The 19,980-nt window shown below is 41.4% G+C and overlaps 1 protein-coding gene across 1 annotated transcript; it reads right to left on the minus strand.

The window, feature by feature from the left end:
• Window positions 1–1,042: 1,042 nt before the first annotated feature.
• Window positions 1,043–2,647, minus strand: foxd7 (forkhead box D7). Its single transcript, XM_044182436.1, has one exon. The coding sequence runs from the start codon at window positions 2,325–2,327 to the stop codon at window positions 1,353–1,355; it is 975 nt and encodes a 324-aa protein (XP_044038371.1). The 5' UTR covers window positions 2,328–2,647; the 3' UTR covers window positions 1,043–1,352.
• Window positions 2,648–19,980: the final 17,333 nt, after the last annotated feature.

The following is a 19,980-nucleotide window of genomic DNA, read 5'->3' on the forward strand; positions in this document are numbered from 1 at the left end:
CTCAAATAGGACTTTTAGGATATTTTTTAATTTGCCTAAATAAAACGACAAACATTTTTTTTTAAGTCAACCAACATTTTTTCCTCTATAATAATAATAATAATAATATCAATTAATACTAGCCTGATAAAAATAATTAGTGATATACTACAAGGCCCCTTTGTGGGAACATTTGGGAGGTAAACGAGCAGAAAGCGGCTTTATAATGAACAGATGAGAATTTATTTGACATGAAAATGTGTTGTACAGATTTTCTCGCGGAAACGTGTGTGTGTGTGTATGTGTGTGTGTGTGGCCCTGAGAAATAAGGCAATTATAGACATGTATATTTCCAGCGTTATATATCCATGAACACGACACACACACACACACACACACACAGAGAGACACACACACAGGCCTGTGCGTTAACATAAGGGACCTTGACACTGGGGTCTGTCCAACACTTATCCAACATGGTGCATAATGTTGCTTTTCCCGTCATTTTTTTAAAGCATGAAATATTTGTTACTTTACAAGCTTTTATTGTTTCGGTATATTCAGTAACTCACAGAGCATCTCAGTCGTTGATATTAGCTCAAACCACTGTCTAGACTAGAACTACAAACGTGTATTTTTCACGCGTGTAATCTTTGTTTTTCATTTTATTTGATCGATTATTTTGTGCAGCAGTGCAGCACATGTTTACAGTCATTCAGGCCTAACAGATCATTTTAGTCGTCAAATGATTCTTCACCATTGTTTTTTTTAATCAGTTCCTTTGGCTTTTTTGAAGCAATCCAACACTTTTTACCATCTGAGTAAAGGTCGTTTTGCTTTATTGTCATTATTACGAATTAATATAGCCTATAGGCCTATATTAAATGAATATATTAAATCAGCGCACAAATAGTCAAAACCCAGAAAGTGGAATTAAAGGCCAGTAACATATGACATAAAAACAAAGAGTGTCTGTGGCTTTAAACTGAAAGATCATCCATAAACTAAATAAATAGCTTCACATTACCACATGGATCTGTACAAAATACAACTGAACGCAAGGTTTAAATATTCACTTTTATTTCTTTCCGGGGGAAAAAAGTATAGGAAACTCGTCATTTAAATATTTCAACAAAAGAGGATAATTCATGATCAAAAATTTTTAAAAGCGTCAGCTAAAAGTTTTTTTTTTGTTGTTGTTGTTTTTTTTTTTTTTTTGCCATAAAGGTGAGAAGGAGGGAGAGTTTTTAACATATCTACAACATTCTTTGAAAGCAGATTCAGCACATTTCCGAAGCTGGAGAAATTGTGAGCTTCTGCTTAAAATGTCTCTGTTACCTGAGAAAACACGAGCTCAAAGTCCGGATCACTGATTATTCATTGTTAGCAGTGTGGATGTGTTTGGCCAGGTCCACGGCGCCCCGCTGCGTCTGTAATTTCTGATACTCCTGGTGTAAACTGAGGAAGTGCGGAGACGCCACGGGGTGGAAGAGCGCAGGGGACGCGTAGGCAACGCTGGAGGTCAGAGGAGAGGAGTAAGCAGTACATTGGGCCGGGGAGAAGGCTTCGATGCCGGGCTGCGACTGGAGGAAAGCCTTGGCTGTGAGGGCGCTGCGGGAGAAGAAGCTGGAGAGCGCCGGCAGGATGCTGCTGACAGGTGGGATGGTGGCGGGCCCGCACGGAGAGGGCGCATGGTGATGGAGGTAGGGGTAAATCTCCAGACCGGGCAGCTGCAGAGCCGCCGTGCCGAGCCCGTAGGAGCTGTGCGGGAAGCCGTGCAGCCCGCTGGGCTCCAGGTGCTGCTCCTTGAGTGGATCGAAGCGAAAATGCTGCCGCTTGAAGCGCTTCCTCCGCCGCAGAAAACTCCCGTTCTCAAACATGTCCGAGGAGTTGGGATCCAGCGTCCAGTAGTTGCCCTTCCCGGGGTTCCCGGGCTCTCTGGGCATCTTTACAAAGCAGTCATTAAGCGAGAGATTGTGTCTGATAGAGTTCTGCCAGGCGGGGAATTTCTCCCGGTAGTAAGGGAAGCGGTGGCTGATAAAGTCACAGATCTCGCTGAGGGTGAGCCGTTTCTTTGGACTCTGCAGTATGGCCATCGTTATCAGAGCGATGTAAGAGTATGGAGGCTTCACCGACGTGGGACCTTTGGGTTTACCAGGAGAAGGACACGCCGGTGCAGGGCTGTCGGTGTCCCGCTCTTTACTCTGGCTGCTGGGAGTCTCGGTGCTGCGGTCCTGCTCGCTCCGCGACTCATCCAAAGGTAAGAGCTGCTCCTCTCCGCTGTATTTGAGTCCTTCCCCTACTACGTCGATAACAATATCCTCCATGATTTCCAAACCCAATGTCATAGTAGATGTCCGCGGGTAAAGCCAACACCACCTGCCAACAGGTGGGAGAGTGACAGCTCTTCTCTGAAATGCGACGCACAGATTTTTACGCACGACTCATCTCCATTCACAAAAAAAAAGTGAAGTGAAAATCCGAACACAATCCTCCTCCTACTTTTCAAAAGGCAGACTCTCCAAACCGCAACGCATCAGCGCTGATATCCTTTATCTCGGTTGCCTATACGCGCAAAAGAGCGGTCAGCGAGCGATTGCGCGTAAAGCGTAAACGTGTGTGCGTCCTCTGAGATGTCCAGCATCATCTGTAATCTCTGTTGCTTTCCTGTGGGTCGGGTGGATGTGATGTCACGTTGAGGCACGAGGAAGAGGATCCTGACCAATGAAAACGAGGCAAAGGGTACCATGAAGGCCTATACCAGCCTCTCATCATCAGCGCATCGGTGCCAAGTCGACGCGGACATTAGTGATCCATTCAGTGAAAACATCCTTATGAGCAGGAAATCAGAAGAAGACGGTAAATGTTAAGTTGTAACAATAAATAGGAACAAAGTGAAGACAGAGGTTGGTTTCTAGCCTACAGTAGGCATACGTCAAAAAAGGGTTATTTAACTTTTTGTAGGCTGCTCCTGAACTATAAGTTAATATCATTATTTTACAAAAATGTAAATGGTTTCGCCCATTAAAGCAGATTGATCTCAAACTTAGACATGAGAAGAAATTCTGCGTAAAAACCTGGAGGCATTTCGCTGAAAGTCCCCCTCCCCACCCCCTTTTTTTATTTTCTATCAACCCAAAAGCAAGGAGAGGGAAACGTTAAAACGCAACAAAGAAAAGACGGCCGTCTGATGGACAGCGATAGTAAAAAAGACAATAAATACATATTTAAATTTCCGAATAAGATGTGAGACACTTTGGGGACATCAGATCACCATCCTGAAATTAAAGACAGAGGGGGAAAATCTCCAAACACCTCTCTACGTGAGGCAGGGATTTAAGCCTTAATCCCCCTCGAAGGCTTCTGCAGCCGCTCTTCACGCACACACTTGACGCACAATTACATGTTTTCAGACGGCACGCAGGATTTTGTGCTGCTACGCAAAATAATAATTTGTTGCATGCACGTGGACTTCTTTGAATAAACTGATAAGCCTGTGTGACTTTTTCTAAACTTACAGAAGTGGCACTCGGGCTAAGAGAGCTATTGATAAATATCACCATGTGTGAAATGGAGAAGAAATAATATTTGATGTGCGCTCTGTATAACCTGAAATTTCTGCGTCAGAAACCCAACACCTTCTGTTCTCCATCTGAGCGCAAACCTATCAAAGTCCCACCAGATTATCTTCTTTAATAATGGGCAAAGAATGGTAATATTGGGATCAAAGTAATAGATTTTCACTTGCTCAGACATAAAAGAGAAGTCAGGAGAGGAAGGCGCTTTTGGTATTGTTGGGAGGCCTCTGGTTGTTTGTCTTTAATGATGGAGCCCTTTGTTGGGGATTCCCGCATTTCCTGCCTCTAATCGTATTGATACCCGGGGGCACAGGGGGGACTGGGTCCGGACTGGGTGGGCTATACGGTACCAGCAAAGCTGCAGATGATTTCCCAAATTCATCACGCATGTCTTCAGATTGGAAACAGGCCCCCGTCCGCGTTGTGTGGTTTCAATAAGGAGAGAGCAGGAGCGTCAAATCACTATAAAAGCTGAAGGTATGGCACTGTGGCTATACGTTTCCAACATCATCTGACACCAAGACGCGGAAAGCCACGTGCTGGAGTCATTTCAGGGGACAAACGGCTCAGGGGCCAATGATGGGCAAGACATTTCAGAGCCGATAATGCACCCAAAGTGTCCCGCACACACGCAGCTGGCATTGAACGCGCCCCGATGTTAAATTTACAGATATGGCCTCCAATTTTTATTCCTGGTAATTTTGTAAGAACCCGCATCATAAAGGCTATGCAACATTATAGTTGGGGCTCAGTCTAAGGTGTTTTTCTTCGTTTCCTTTTTTTTTTATAAAAAAGGCGAAATATGGAAACAATAAGGCTTTTTTTTTACCCAGAAGACACATTACGCACACAATTTAACAATAACAAATCTGCTATCTAATAAAAACGGCCATTGTAGAGATCCTATTTGTTTTGTATCGCAGATGAATAAGTGGGGGAGTGAGCAGCCACCAAGGACTTGGTGTAATAACATCATTTGGCAGGAACTAAACAGGCCTGGGGGATCATTCTGGATAAATGAACCTACATCCGCGCAGGTCAGAAACAGGGGTTAGATGAAGCTGTTACGGGCTACTTCAGTTGAAATGTTTTCTTATCTCAGTGAAAAAAAACTTGAAGCCGTTCGCAGGATTCAGAGAGTGATAAAAAACAAAAAAAAAAACGGAGCGTGTTTTTCATTGGGAGACGCTGAAACAGCTTCAAAGAGCTGAGGTTGTTTTCACACAATGGCCCCCTCTCTCATCTTGATTCCCTTAAAATCTTGGCAGCGCAGTGGACAATAATATAACGTGTAATTTAAGGTATCATGAATCATAACTGCATGAAACAAAGTCAGACAACGGAGAGGTGCTGTGCCAAACACATATCTGAAACACACACACACACACACACACAGCGAGAGAGAGAGAGAGTTTAGGGGAGGATACATGTGTAAATTTCATGAGCTGAACTGGTCATTAACACAATATTTATGGGCTGACAAACGGCTCTATAACATAGAAAGTGATGCAACCTGTGCTCTGTACCTCATTGTACTCTTGTCTGTAACTACTTTCCTCAGTAATCGTTGTGTTGTGTGGAGTTATTTATGAGGAAAGACACATGTGTATCTGGAGTCTTATCACTCACAGGACAGCGGCACTCCGACTCTGTGGCGACATCTTGTGGTGTAAAAGTGAAACGCCTCTAATGGCAAATGGCAGCAGGTCCCACACCACGTCTAATATTAGATATAAATAAGAGATATGAGATATAATATTAAAAACACCTCTCGGTATAACGACACACAACTCAACAGCAACACAAATACACTTTTGAAAATAATAAACACCTCTTTTTAACAAAAGAGACAAACATTACAACATCTGTTGTGTTAGCATACATCACATTTAGCTAGTTAGCTAAAACATTACTAAACTGGCATCTGAGTGTATTTTGGTTGTTTTTTAACCTCTTTACACAGCGAGGTGTGGAATAAGCAAATACAGAATATATACAGTAGTGATAATAATATAAAGTTTGGGTTTTTGTTGAAAGATTGGGTGGAATTTAAGGGTGAATGGGAGAGTTTAACAGGTCAAAACTAAGCATGAATAAAATGGCTAGGGGTTTAGCCAGATTTGGGCTCTTTTTATCCAGTAAAAGTCTGACAAACTATGAAGCTAGTTCATGTGACAACTATAAACTGCACGGAACAATGAATGAAACAGCACTGTTGTGGAAAGTTCACTTAAATACAATTCATGATAGCAGTATGTTATAAACATTACTAAATTTGATTAGTTGATTGGATATAATACATTCAATTGATAAAATAGCCTTTTGGCTAACTAAAGAAAATAACGCCATAAAGTTTCGATTTTTGATTTTTCAAACACTTTCAAGCTTGGGTGGAATTTAAGGGTAAATTTTAGAGTTAATTGGGTCAAAACTAAGCATGAATAAAATGGCTAGCCGTTTAGCCTGATTTGTTTTAAAAAAGTTTGACAAAATATGAAGTTTATCAACAGAAAACTGTTAGCTGCCTTGTACATCCAGCAACATTTCTCAACAAACTTAACTGGATTAGTTGATTGGATATAATTAATAATTCAGTTTAGAAGTTGCCAAAGTATAAGCAGTTTTTTTTATGGCTGAAGTGAGCCTCAAACAAAGACCACCTCTGCTAACATCATGAAAAATGAACACACTTTTGTGAAACACAACAGAAACCTTTAAGTAAAAAGAACAGAGGTACTATTTCACACGTTATATTTAGTGTGGCTACAATAAAACTTTTCACTTGTCGAACCAGGAAAAGCACAGCTGTAAATAATAACATTAATCATGGTTACATTCCCTTTAGATGTGCAAGTTTCAAGGCCTTGGTATTTCTGCTTGCTGGCTCTCTGTCATGGCTTACTGGGACACCTAAACAGAGTCATCGTGTTATTAGTTACACCTGTGCTTTTTCTGCTATGCCAAGTCAAAATGTCTGCTGTCTATTGTTTAGGCTGTCATCTACTAACTGAACGGATCACGACACGAGACACACCTGGATTTGGGTGGCTTACCACCTCGGCTAAACAATTTACTGGCTGCACCCAAATTTAAACCACAAGGCTTGAGCTCCTGATCATTAAGGCGATAAGCATTTCTGGGTTGAAAGTGACAAACATACTGTTTCTCTTTTACATTGAGGCAATAATTAATGATCAGATTATTTAATTGAAGTGAATTGTAACTTTTACTAAATAGTTTGTTAGTGTCGTTCAGCCTCTGTAACTTTACAGCACTTTGTGAGATTTGCAACACACAAACAGAAAAACACACGCCAAGATCAAATAATACTTGATCCTCAGTTCAACTCGTGAATATTGGGAAATGCTGAATAATATACTGATAATTCTTTGGCTAGAATATTGAAGGAGACAGCCATCAAGGCGGAGAAGGAGAAACAACTTCTGCGTAAGGACACAGAAAATTAACAGCAGGATGTTGATCACACAATTCTGTTTCATGATGCAAGTGAAATATAATTTACAATTGTGAAAAGTGCTCAGAGCTTAATTACTGTAAATCCCCTCCTACCTCTGGTAATGTTGGGTTTTACAGTTCCTTGATCTTTCCAATAGAGGGAGCTCTTACGCCAATAATGAAGATTTTCTGGCTTCCAAAGAAACTTTTATTTCCATCCATTTCTAAGCTTGTGAAACTGGGCTGACACAAGTCTTTAATACACACACTTATCTGCGTGGGTACATTTAGGGTCCAGTTTGGTATTTGCGTGCAAATCATCATACAGACATAATCATACTGACAAGTGAATTGACTGTAAGACACAGTAACACACTGCACTTTGGTCAGAGTGCATCGGCCCTCTGCTGACCTCAGTGAGCATTTATTTTTTTTATTGTATGCCTTGACACTGAAAACGACTGGATGCCAAGTGCTTGTGGATCGCGCAGCAGAAATTTCCAACATTATTTTCTATTGGAAGTGACGGCAGCGGTTTGTCTGCAGTGTCGTGTTCGTCCCTGAGCTGCTGTCAGATGGGGCCTGAGGATGGAAGGAATGCAGATGTTGTGTTGTAAAGCTCAGCACATACCATGTTGACTGATTAGTGCGCTGGCTGGAGTGACTGGCAGAGAGCAAGTTATTAAACCACAGGGCGCAATGAGAAGTTACAAGAGTTGGAGACTTTACAGGCCCTAGTGGCTGGAGATGGAGATAAGATGACAATTTCATGCTGACAAATGTGTCATACAGCAGATGACACATTTGAGCTCAAACCCTTTTTCGCTTCCTGTTTTCTCCCTCCTGCAGCCTCAGATGGGATGGCATTGCTTTGACAGAATGTTGCAGCTTATCCAAAAGGGATGTAGAGGCATTTTACAGAAAAATGTATCTGGTATGAAGAGAGTTTGTTTGAGAGTTTGAAATGGAAAAAAAAAAAAAAAAAACAAACCCAAAAAAGATCTCAGTGGCAGGGCTCTGTGACGTAAGCAGGCAGATGGTGGTGAGTCTGGGCAACGATACGCCAGAATCCAGTGTATAAACACACCCATCAGGGCTGCAGCCACACACTTTCTTTCATGAGGTTGAATGTGAGAAATCTAAGAGGTCAGTGAGAACGGACCACCTGGTTTCGGTAAACCTTAAAAACAGAACCATAAGTTGGTTTGCTTAGACTGAAACTTTGGACTTCCAAACTTACTCCACTTGACTCGCTGTGCACAATTTTCCAAACAGCTGGGAGAAAGAGAGAAAAAAGAAACCTACAAATGTTTTCAAATTAGAGCTCTAAATGCGCATATGCTTAGTTCTAATTATGAGGCTTTTATTCTTTTAATTTACATATTGAGCAAGTTATATACACACACACACACACACACACTATATCTCTGAACAAGGAGGTGTAACATATGTCAGAGCTGTTGGTGTGACATAAAAGGTCCACAGTAAATTATTCCCTGACATCTGAAGCAAGTGGTTCAGTCACATGCTATGACCCCCCTGCTCTCTCCCGAGTAGAGAGGGCCCACGCAGCAGCTGGTCCCAGGACACCCCGGGGTCACGACCCCTGGATTCTTTGGTGTGTATTTGGAGGTCAGACTGCTACATTGAGAGCCTGGTGTTCTTCCAACATGGGCCCCTTCATAATCCATCAACACCCCTCTGACAGAGAGATAAAGACACATTTTCTTTTAAAATAATCTAAAATAATAACATAATAATACGAATAGTTATGGAGTCTTTAGGCTATGTGTTATGTGGACCAATTTAATCATACTTTATGTCAAAACCAACCCCCACTATCTCACAAATACTCACACCGACATATGCATGCACACCTGACTGTACCATGCAATCTACAGGTTTATGCTGCAGACACACACACACACACACACACACACACACACACACACACACACACACACACACACACACAAATACACACCAGTCCCACTCTGCCAACTGATGCTGACACCTTCAGCTGTGACGCTAACACATTCAAGGGGTGATTCCCACCGGACAAGTTCAACGCTGACAGATGCATTCCTCCAGTGGCATGCCATCAGCAAACCCACCTTCCACATGTTTTGGGGGCCCACTGTCCCAAACTTTGCTGCCATCCCACGACCTTTCTGACCTCCTCGGACAGCAGCGAGCAGCGGCGCAGCCAGTGAAACACAGGTGGAATGTGGATGGATTTAGATACAGAAAAATGTATACTAGTTTCATATGTGGTTGAAATTGTGCCCACTCTAGTGGTTTTTCACAACTAATGTCTTGAGCATGTATTTTTGTTGGAATGAGACTGTTTGCTTTGGAAATGTGTAGGCAGTGCAGGATGACAGATAGTCCCAGTTTTTCAAACTGCTCTCTGGTGAATTCATGCAAACCCATAGGCACGGTGCTGCACCAAAGTATCTTCCATGACAGGAGGTGCACATTACATGGACAATGTAAGATGTAACTCATGCAGACTGAGCAGATCTGTTGTTGAGCCTAATGGCATCTTGTTGAAAGACTAATGTAAGTAAGTGTACAGTGTTTCTCACAGAAGGGAAACAGATTTCCTCACACTGATTCAAAAGCAAATGCTTCAATTAAAGTAACTTTGGTTTAAACATGTAACATCAGGACCACAAAGCTAAGCTGTATTTAATATATATGAAATTTGTTTAGCAGTTGACCTTTCTCTAAACCCCGCCCCCCTTAGTCACTGTTGCTACGGCCGTCAAGCTTTACTTTGTCTCACGGCACATATGCAGCTTACAGTAATAATGGTAGCAGATTTACCACTCACAAATTCTTAGCAATTTTTTAAACAATGGGCCCTTGATTTAAGACAGATGAAAACAAAAGCAGCTTCTCATTTCTAGCCAATTGCCTTCGATTTTTCCAGCTGAAATGACAACTGTTGCTACCAGATTTTATTAACTGTAGCTAACTAATGTTAGCAAAATGTCTGACTTTTTGATCTTTGCAGCTGACTTGTTTTAAAATGAGAACTCTGTAAAAGGCTCTTAAATATGCACTTGATTGGTGCATACATGATATTGTGCTAAATGTCTGAGGTTAAAGATAATAGGTCCCAGGCAAAAAAAAAAAAGTCACCATCTTCACCTGTTGATGATCCATGTAGAAGTCATGGAAATCAAGAAACAGCATTGTTCTAGTTAGCCCTAGTATTCAAAGTATGATGACGAATTAGCCTACGTGCTCTGATATGGTAGCATCCAGGACTGGTACAGTGGGGAAATACTACACAGTAGATGTGCTAGTCATGGACGGAACCCCACGAAATAATGCAGTGTGAAATGGCCCTGATCTTTGAAGTAATTACTACTGTAGGTAGTAAGCTAATAAACCGGACATGCTAACGTTTGCTGCTTATGTTAGAGCAGATAAACTGGGAATCCATTTCTTACACTTTTGCCCCTTTCTTTTATTTTTGGCCCACTGGGCCTAGTTACAGTTGCTAAGCTATGACTGGACAATCGCCGCCAGGGGGAGGCCGTTTAGCGAATGGTCAGTTATGCTGACATGACACTCAGGTAGCAGACATTTCCTCAACTTTCCATCTTTGCCATCTGACTTTAATGTTGTTTTTTAATCTGTTTGAGCATGTGACTTTGGGGACGTTATCTCTGACAGAGGAAAACTGTGCTCTGCAAATAGCATGTGAACTTTTACCACAGGTGGCAGTGTGTTTGCCAACAAATCACTTGATGTGTGTTTGGAGTGGTTACAGTGTGTCACGGAGCTGATGATCAGTGATGGGTATATATGCTGACTGACTTACAGCAGCTTCCCTTTCTCCTTCCTGGGGATGAGTGTCCTAGGATGGGAAATCCAGGTCACCTGCCCACTCAGCCCCATATTCAAATCTGAATGTTAGCATGTATTCACTCACGTAGCCACACATAAACACACATGCATTTGCACAAACAGTTAGCAGCTGTAACTGCTGGATTCATGGGAATTTTAGGACTTATAAACTTGGCCAGAAAAGCTCAAAACCATTAGGCGTATCCACACATCATTCTGAAACTGCAATCTCAATGTTACCGTAACAAAGGGCATACAGGTTCTGACAAGCCCTGCATTATGGCATAATGACTTAGCATTGTTGACAGAACACCACAGGCACATTTCCAACTGTCTTCAGCTAGAGAGAGAACGATTTATGACCAGCTATGGCAGCTTATTGACTGTAGGCTTTAGAGATCAAATGCCTTTTATTTGTGTGTGTGGGAAAAATAGTGAACTTGGCTATGAAAATGACCGAAGATATGTCAATTATGAAGAGTGCCTTTCCCAAAGGCTCCTGTGTCTCAACATATTGTTGCCTGTCCAGCTGACTGATGAGCCAAGACAAACAGGAATGAAAGGGAAGAATGCTTATCTCTTGTGTCTTTGCCTTCCAAGCTATGAAACAAACAGGCAGTTAAAAATACTTCTTTTTTTTTTAAAGGATAAAATCTTTATTGCTTTTGGCTTTGATTTACAATTTCACACTAGAGAATCAGGAAGAATTTAAGAATTTGGAAGAGAAGGGGTGACATGTAATGATGAACAAGTCAAATCTAGAGATTAACTGTACATGTGATATTGACACCAATATATAAACTGTATAAACCAATATATAGCCTACATATTGATTTATATATAGGGAATTTATATAGGGGAGACTGGGGATGGTTACAACACTTTTTGTCTCAGCACCTATAACTCGCAGAATTTTAGTGTTTTGGCACAAAGTACCCTTATTTGTTTACTACAAAAAGCAATGTTTCCAACATCTCCAACTATATCACCCTGCCCCACTACCGGGGTAAGTTGCAACACAATATGGGGTAAGTTGTAACAATAAGAGTGAAGAATAAAAAATTGAGACCACACCATAAAATATGCATCTGAAGAAATTTGATATGCATTTGTCAACACTTCACCATCTTCCTGTGGTTCGCCAAGAACAAAAAGAACACACCACTGACTTTTAAATCACTTTAAGAATGACTGTAACAATAATGAGCTGTTGCTGATACTATGCTTCATTTATGTTTGGATAAAAGTACTGTTGTTGACACAAATCTGTTCTGGTCAAGTAGGCTAAATTGTATTATGTATGTGTAATTCATCTAGTACATTTATTAGACTTAATTTCAGCACCATGCACTGTTCAGAAAACCTGCTGCCTCTCTGCACATTGGGGCAGTGTTAGATGTTACTGTATGAGGTCATATTTATTGGGATTTATACAAGCCTTGTATTTACATTTTTATCTATAATAGATTAATGGGAAATCATGTAAATGTTTTGAACAATGAAAAGGAAAACATCAGCTTTTTGCTTACCACTGCTGTAAAGTTTTACTTTTGTTCTCTGAGGTTAAACTGTAATTTCTTGCAGTATCTGCTCAATGTCACATGGCAGATAGGGTATTATTTTCCCGGCCTCGCCTCATCTGGTGTGTTTAGTGGTCATTGATATCGACATGTCAGACATTGTTTAGCTAGCTGTAGCAGCATGGTGGTTTGAAATTAGCATAGATGAAATGCCTCACATTTTACCTAAGAGGCTACTCTCTAATCTAACGTAAGTTACATAAGTCTGTACTAAGCAAAATATAGACTTGGTCCAAAGAAATTACCTGTAAAACTTATGATATTCTCATCAGCCTCAGCTGTACTTTGTTCTATGCTAAGATGGTGAACATGTTAGCATGCTGGCATTGGCACTTAGCCATGGATGCTAACATTTTTTAAGCTTAATATTCACAACTATCCTGACAGCAGAGAGAAGCTTTTAATTCTAATGTGTGAAGGTATTTTATTACGTTTGTCTGTTTTATGTGCTCTCCAGGCTTTAGAAAGGGGATTGATTGACCCCCCTTATATACCTCCTTCACCCAATACCACAGCAGACGTGTTCACAGGACAATGAAGACATTGAACGGAGGGATCGTCCCCCTGCACTCCTGGTACCCATAAATCTTCCCCGTGGATCAGAGGAGGATTCCTGCAGACAGTCTGGACCTCACTCTGGTTTGATCTGATCATGGTGGGCTTAAACACTGACACATACGCGCACATACTACCAGCACACAAACACAAGTTTGAGCCCTGAGAGAGAAAAAAGAAAATGTTCATGTTAACAGTTGGACCAAATGTTGACAATAAAGATGTCAGACAAGACCTGAGCTGAAATAAATCATCTTAAAGGAGATGACGATGCACACAATGTGTGAAGTTGTCCAGCCTGTTCAAGTGGTCACGGACTAGAATGGATTTTACCAAGCAGCTCTCAGCTGGAAGTGGAGAAAGTCACAAACCAATCCAAGCTACGCTGTTCAAACAAAACCAACTCTATTTAATCTGTCCTCTAAGATACACGCTCTTTTAAACACATCAAGCACATGCAGCCACACACACACACACACACACACACACACACATAACCAAAGAAAATCTGTGTTTTTAGCCTGCTGCCCCCTCTGTGCTTGGCAGCAAAGCCTCAATCACACGATACCAAAATCCCTCACACGCTGCACCAGCTACATGGGATCTACATCTTTTCTACTGAATTCTTTCTTTTGTGCAACTTGAGCTTTGTGAAAAGCCACAATGCCTTTTTTCCATCTTTTTAAGCCCCTGACTTTACGAGAGGAGTCATGTGAAAGGGAAGTAAAACAGACCACAAGTTCAAATAAACCAAATCAGTTTGAAGTCTGAGTGGCTATATATCACCTATATAGATATTTTCTCTGACCACAGTTCAGTGACATGCAAGTGATGTTTCAATCCCAGCGGTCTATTTAAAGGTCCGCGCTCTTCCCATCTTCTTCCCTCACTTTTTGAAGGACGTGTTGTTAAAGTGGTACAAATTCAACCAGTGTGCTTTGCAGGAATGTGTGTGTGTGTGTGTGTGTGTGTGTCCATGGACACGTATCCAGTCTGGTCACACCAGAAAGTGGCACAGTGAAATTCATCACACAGCGCATCATGGCGTCATATATTTGGTTCTAGAGGCTTAGTGACATGGTGACTACTCGCAGGGCTAGGTGGCAAACTACTGTAGCTGTGAGCTAACTGCTAACACATGCAGGACAAGCATTAGTCTAGCAAAAGAACTTCCTCAGCTTCTTTGCATTTTCTCTGTACTGCGCTGTTCACGCCCCTCTGGCATTTTGATCAACATTTTATTCAATAAAGATTATTGTTGAAGAGGGGGAAAAAAAAGTTCTCTGAGCTAACGAGTTTGCTAACGGAAAAACAAGTTCATGCAGTTTATTCAACTTATCTGTACCACTTCCTGTGTCGGAGTATAAAAGTTGATGGTGCAACACAGCTAATAAGCTATGATAGCTTCCGCCATTTTGGACTCTCTGGTTCTGCGTTCCCTCGAAGCTCAGTAGGGCCAAGGCAGCTTGCTAATTGTCTTGTCAAAATTCACCACAGTTGAACTTCACGCAAAATATCCGAATTTATTTTGTAATCTCTGCGATTCCATTGGAATGAATGGATTTCTGCTTAATTGTTTTAAATGCTGGTGTGAACAGGCCTTTAGTGTGTGTTGAACACAAACTCTATGGCGTCTCTTATGTGTCTTTACTATACAAGCATGTGTTTTCAGGGTGTACCGTACATGCGTGTTTCACTGTATGAGCATGTACAGTATATACTTTTTTTTGTCCATATGTGAGTGAGGTGACTGTGATTAGAGGGTGGCACTGCAGTGTTCCCCTCGGGCCAGTTTACCCTGTTATTTTCCTCTCGTCAGCCCGTGCCCTTAATAGGGAGGGTGGGTCCGTGACCTCCCTCCCACGCACAACCACGGGAGAGGGAGGCACCCGTTTCACACAACCCCTCTTAAGTGTCCGCAGAGGAGTGGCTGAGTTAGCAGTCCACCCACCCCACCCTGGGGCCTCCGCAGCCCCCAGCAGAACCCGAAGGCCTGGGCCTCCAGGCTGAAACCTCCACACTCTCCTCCTCCTCTCTGTGACACAGACAGTTAACATGCTCTCGTCACTGTCCTCCATTTGGACTCCTGGAAGTCATCAAAAGAGATGAACCAGTGACACTGAGGCAGGGTCGATGATTTGGGCTCACTTCCCTTTGACTTTCCAAACTGCAGCAGATAAATTAAAGAGATAAAAAGAGGCCAAGTGGTGACACAAGCGATATGTGTATATGGCTTTCTTTGACCACCCACTTTCTTACTCCCACTTTTTTTATACCGTCTTTTCTTCTCTTCCTCCAGCTCTTTTTTCTGCTGTTTCTGCCTCCCTGTTTCCCACCCACAGCATTCACAAACCCGGAAAAGAAGGCACCACTGTAAAACAAACAGCCCAGAGCCTTGTTTAACCGGGGCACCCTGTGAAGTCAGGGAACCATCTGATGGAAGGAGAAGAAGAAAAAAAAAAAACAATACTAAAACTGCGGTTGGGATGCACACAGTGGACTGCGTTGTGCTGAAAGTTTGAGGTTTGGGTTCATTAAGCTTTAAAGAGAGTTAAAACAATAGTGGACAGTAGAGAGACTGTGCTCAATAGCAGCACAATGATTGGCAAACAACTCTGTAGGCCTGCTGTCTGCACTTGGCGGTCAGACTAGAGTCGTACTGATTTTAAGACAGCATTCAGAGTTCATTTTGGTAGGCAGGAAGTAGAAACCGTAGAGTCAGGACTGACTTTACACCAGAATGAAAAAGATTTGTATCACTATGCGTGATAAAGCGTACACTATCAAGGATTTAAAATGTGCTCTGTGAAGCAGTGATTCTCTGCATGGGAGATAACCCGCACTTTAAACATCAGCTCAGGGCTGCATGGTTTCTATTTAGCTCAGAGGGACTGATTCACCTCCTGTAGTCAGAGGACATTACCATAGTAAACGGAGGGGGTTTTCACCTTCAGGCATGATGGAATCACCACAGGTCACTAAAGGTCTGTGCTCTTAACTGAGGCTTACAGCCCACATCTACTTGTGGCCAATATCACAGCGTGGTAATTTAAAGACCATTAAAGCTGCGCTAATTCATATGTTACATTAAAAATAGATTACATCACCGTGTGTAATGTAAAACGGGTCGCTCGTAGTAATGAACCCACAGAGAATTATCACGAGATTCTGTCAGTTCCCCTCAGCTCTATAGAGTGTTTCAGCTGTTTTTGGTGAAAAAGCTTTGATAAATCCACTCTGCACCACCTGACCAGCTCCAGACTGCAGACCGACAAAGTGAGCGACTTGCTGGTGAACACAGTGGAACATTTAGCGGCTAAAAAGGAGTTAGCTAAAAGAGTGTATGTTGGATTTACATTTGTCGGTGTTCAGAAACAAATGAATGCTAATGTTGCTCCATGTCTGCTGGATGAGCAAATAGGCAACTGTTTGCTAACAAGCTCTCCACAAGGCCTTTATACAGTAATACTATTTCAGTGTTGTGTTTTAACTGAATTGTTTATCTTTAACTAGCTAACTAACCAAATTAATTATTTTGTTGGTACAGTCCAAGAAGAGTGTCATAATGTCTGATGGGGAGGAAGAACCTTTCAAGAAATTTGTAATGTTGTCAAGCTTTCAGTTTATTAATAACACACGCAGCATGTCGTGCACCCTGCTATAAGTAACGCATCATTTGAAATGAAACGGAAAGAAACAGACACCTCTTGAAATCATTGTCAGCATAAAAGTAAGCCTTGCCATCTTATTGACTTTGTCATAAGTCCATGAGGTTTGTTTAAACATTACAATTGCACAGTTTAATAGAGAAGAGGATTTATGATGTTTTCCACTTTTAATTAGAACATTTTTAATATGGATTTATGGAAAAGATTTGCCACTTTCCCCACTTCTTAAAAAAAAAAAAAAAAAAAAAAAAAAAAAAACAGCTCTGGTTACATCCAACATTTATTCAAACATGCCCAGGTCTGTCCAAACATTCCCGCCACAGCAGTTCCCAGACTCCCACTGCTCCACAGAACTGTAAAACATCATAAGAAACAATAAAATACTCTCCAGAAAGACCACTAAATACACTTTAAAAAACACTCCTTCCACTTGGCTGTCCTGGAAAGACACTAAACGAGCAGATGAGGGAGATGAGGAAGACACATAACAATGTTCTTTTGTGAGAATGATATTTTATCCTTTGAAAGAGAAGCCTATATGAAGCCTGTCTTTCAGCATTTCTGGAAGGTCTCATGCAGACACACAGACTGCGCTTTTAAACTTGGCCTGTTGTTTAGTCACACACACACACACACAAAAAAAACTCACACACACACACGTAGTGTTCAGACAACAGCAGGTGCCCATGCATACAAAGAGAAAGAAACAAACAAAAAAAGAGATGCAGCACATATACACAGGGGAAAAACAAGATTAGGCTCGCCACCTTCAGACACAAAACCACAGAGGAAAATGGCACGCTGTCTGTCTTCTGACTATGAGAATTGTGGCTGAAAGTCTATATGTTACTGAAGCTGAAACAGTAATCTGGGTCAAACCTCACCCGGGCTGCATGTGCCCCACAGTTTCTGCAAATGGGCTTCAAACCATTATTATATGTGATTGTGTGTAACCATTTCATCTTGATTTTTTTTCTACTCTCAGATTTATGATGCAGATCTGGGTGCTGGTAGTTTTGCCAGCATTCAAAGGGACTCCAGATCGCTGCAGTCCTGTCTGTCACCTCTTAGTTGACAGTTATCAGTCAGCTCTGGAGTCGTGATGCTAAGGTTATTGCACACAGCTTCCCACAGTACAATGTAATAACTTACCCCAAACATCAGCTCCTAATGCAGTTTGTTGGGTTGAGTTGGATGTATTTATTGGTTCGTTTTTAAGGAGGAAACATGGTGCTTGTTAACGTCATAGCAGACATGATGGGAATCCAAACGCAGAAAGCTGCAGAGAGCCAGTAAGAGCACAGATTTCATGTTTTGACGCCATTCTCACCAGTGTTCTGTTTCTTGTCCCCTGTGTGCCGATATCTCATTGTTTCCCCGCAGACAGAGGCCTCAGTAATCTCTGAGGCTTTGTCCGAGCATTATTCAAGTACAGTTTATTTAAGAATGTAATCCTCATATTTACCAAACCGAGACTGTGAGAGTAGTTTCTCCCATCATGTTATACGACTTGTGATTATCTATGACATAAGACAGAAGAAGTGATAGCGAGGAGGCAGAGGCCCTGCACCCGAGGAGAAACATGTTTGCAGTTGGTAGGCTTATCTTATCAGGAATCACATGCTCTGCTTAGTATCTCAAGCAAGAAATGCAGAAAACAGGTTTACAGTATACTGGGGAACCCTAAAGCTCTGCATACTCATACCAGTCAGCTCTGATCTTAATATCATATCACAGTGATTCCCAGCCAGGGGTACTTCTGCAATTTCCAGGGGGAAAATGGAGTGTTGAGTAGCTCAGCTGATTTGAAAAAAAAAAACTAAACAAAAAACGAAATTATGATTTGATCAAAAATATATATCCACACATTGAGTCAGTTCTAAAACCTCAACACCACGTGTTGCGATTGAGTGCGTGAGAACTAGTTAGCAAGTGAGCAGAGAAGTCTAAACAGTTAGTTAGCTAAAATGATTGAATATACGGTTTAAATAGTTAGCTAAAATAATGAATAAACAGTTCAAATAGTTAGGTAAAAGTAATAAACAGTTGAAATAGCTAAAATAATGAATAAATGGTTAAAATAGTTAGCTAAAAGTATTGGATAAATAGTTGTGTGGAAGTAGTACGAATGCAAACTTGACCAAACCAACCTAAACTCTGACAGTTCAATTGTAAAATATTGTAACAATATCCACTTTTACATAATTAATAGTGTTGAATAACATCCAGTTTAAAGTCAGTTAAAATGAACACATTTGAAACATGACCATGGTGGTGCCAATAAAGGGGTACTTGAGTTCATCTGGGCAGTTGGGGTACGTCTAAAAGAAAAGTTGGAAACCACTGTCCTAACAGCCTGTTTGTGTAACTGTATTCAAATGTGCATGTCACAAGCAAATCTTCCTTTTTAAATACCATTCATTAAACGGAAAATTAATTGTGGTCGTAATGTATATTTGAGAGATTCTTGTCTATCACCAACTAAACTTTAAATAGGTCTCGTTAAGTCTCAAAATAAAAAAAAGCCATTTTTTAATGCATATTTTGCTGGCATGCTACTTCGTACATGTGCATGCATGCCATGGTATGTATCTCAGGAAGCTCATTAAAACAGGGCTTGCAATCTTTGACTGACATCATATCAAATCAGCAAACTGTGGAGTTTAAGGTCCAGTGTGTAACATTTAGGAAGAGCTACTGGCAGAAATGGAATACAATATTTAGAAGTATCTTTTCATTTGTGTATAATCACCTGAAAATAAGAATCGCAGCCACTGTAGTTTCTCCTACACACTTGGAAGGGGAGGGTGATGCGAGTGGTATTCAAATGGTTGCAAACTCTCAATTCACTGCTAGATGCCACTAAATCCTACACACTGGACCTTTAAAGAGGGTTTTTTACATGACAATTGTGGTTTGAGGCACATCTGTGGCAGAAGCATCAGCTGTTGAGAAGAAATGACCTGGTTATGGTTCTGACAGTTTCCAGCAAAAGATGCCTGTGTGACACCGCTGTCAGCTGACCCGGCACCCACAGCTCACCACATGCCTCAGCAGAGTTTGCAAGGCATGGTGTGTGTATCTGTGTTCTTGCGAAATGTTCTCACAAGGATAGAGAGGTAAAGATAGTATGTTTCCTGAGGACATTTTTCTCCAGGCCTCATTCATTTGAAGGGATGATTTAAGATTAGGAAATCATGTCAATTATGTCCTCAAAAGTACATCAATAACACAACACAAATGCACGCACTTCCTTTAAGACTCAAGTATCAGGAATGTGAGTGACACAGCAATAAAATGGTG

Source organism: Siniperca chuatsi, linkage group LG21 (genome assembly GCF_020085105.1).
Source record: "Siniperca chuatsi isolate FFG_IHB_CAS linkage group LG21, ASM2008510v1, whole genome shotgun sequence".
NCBI classification, from domain to species: domain Eukaryota; kingdom Metazoa; phylum Chordata; class Actinopteri; order Centrarchiformes; family Sinipercidae; genus Siniperca; species Siniperca chuatsi.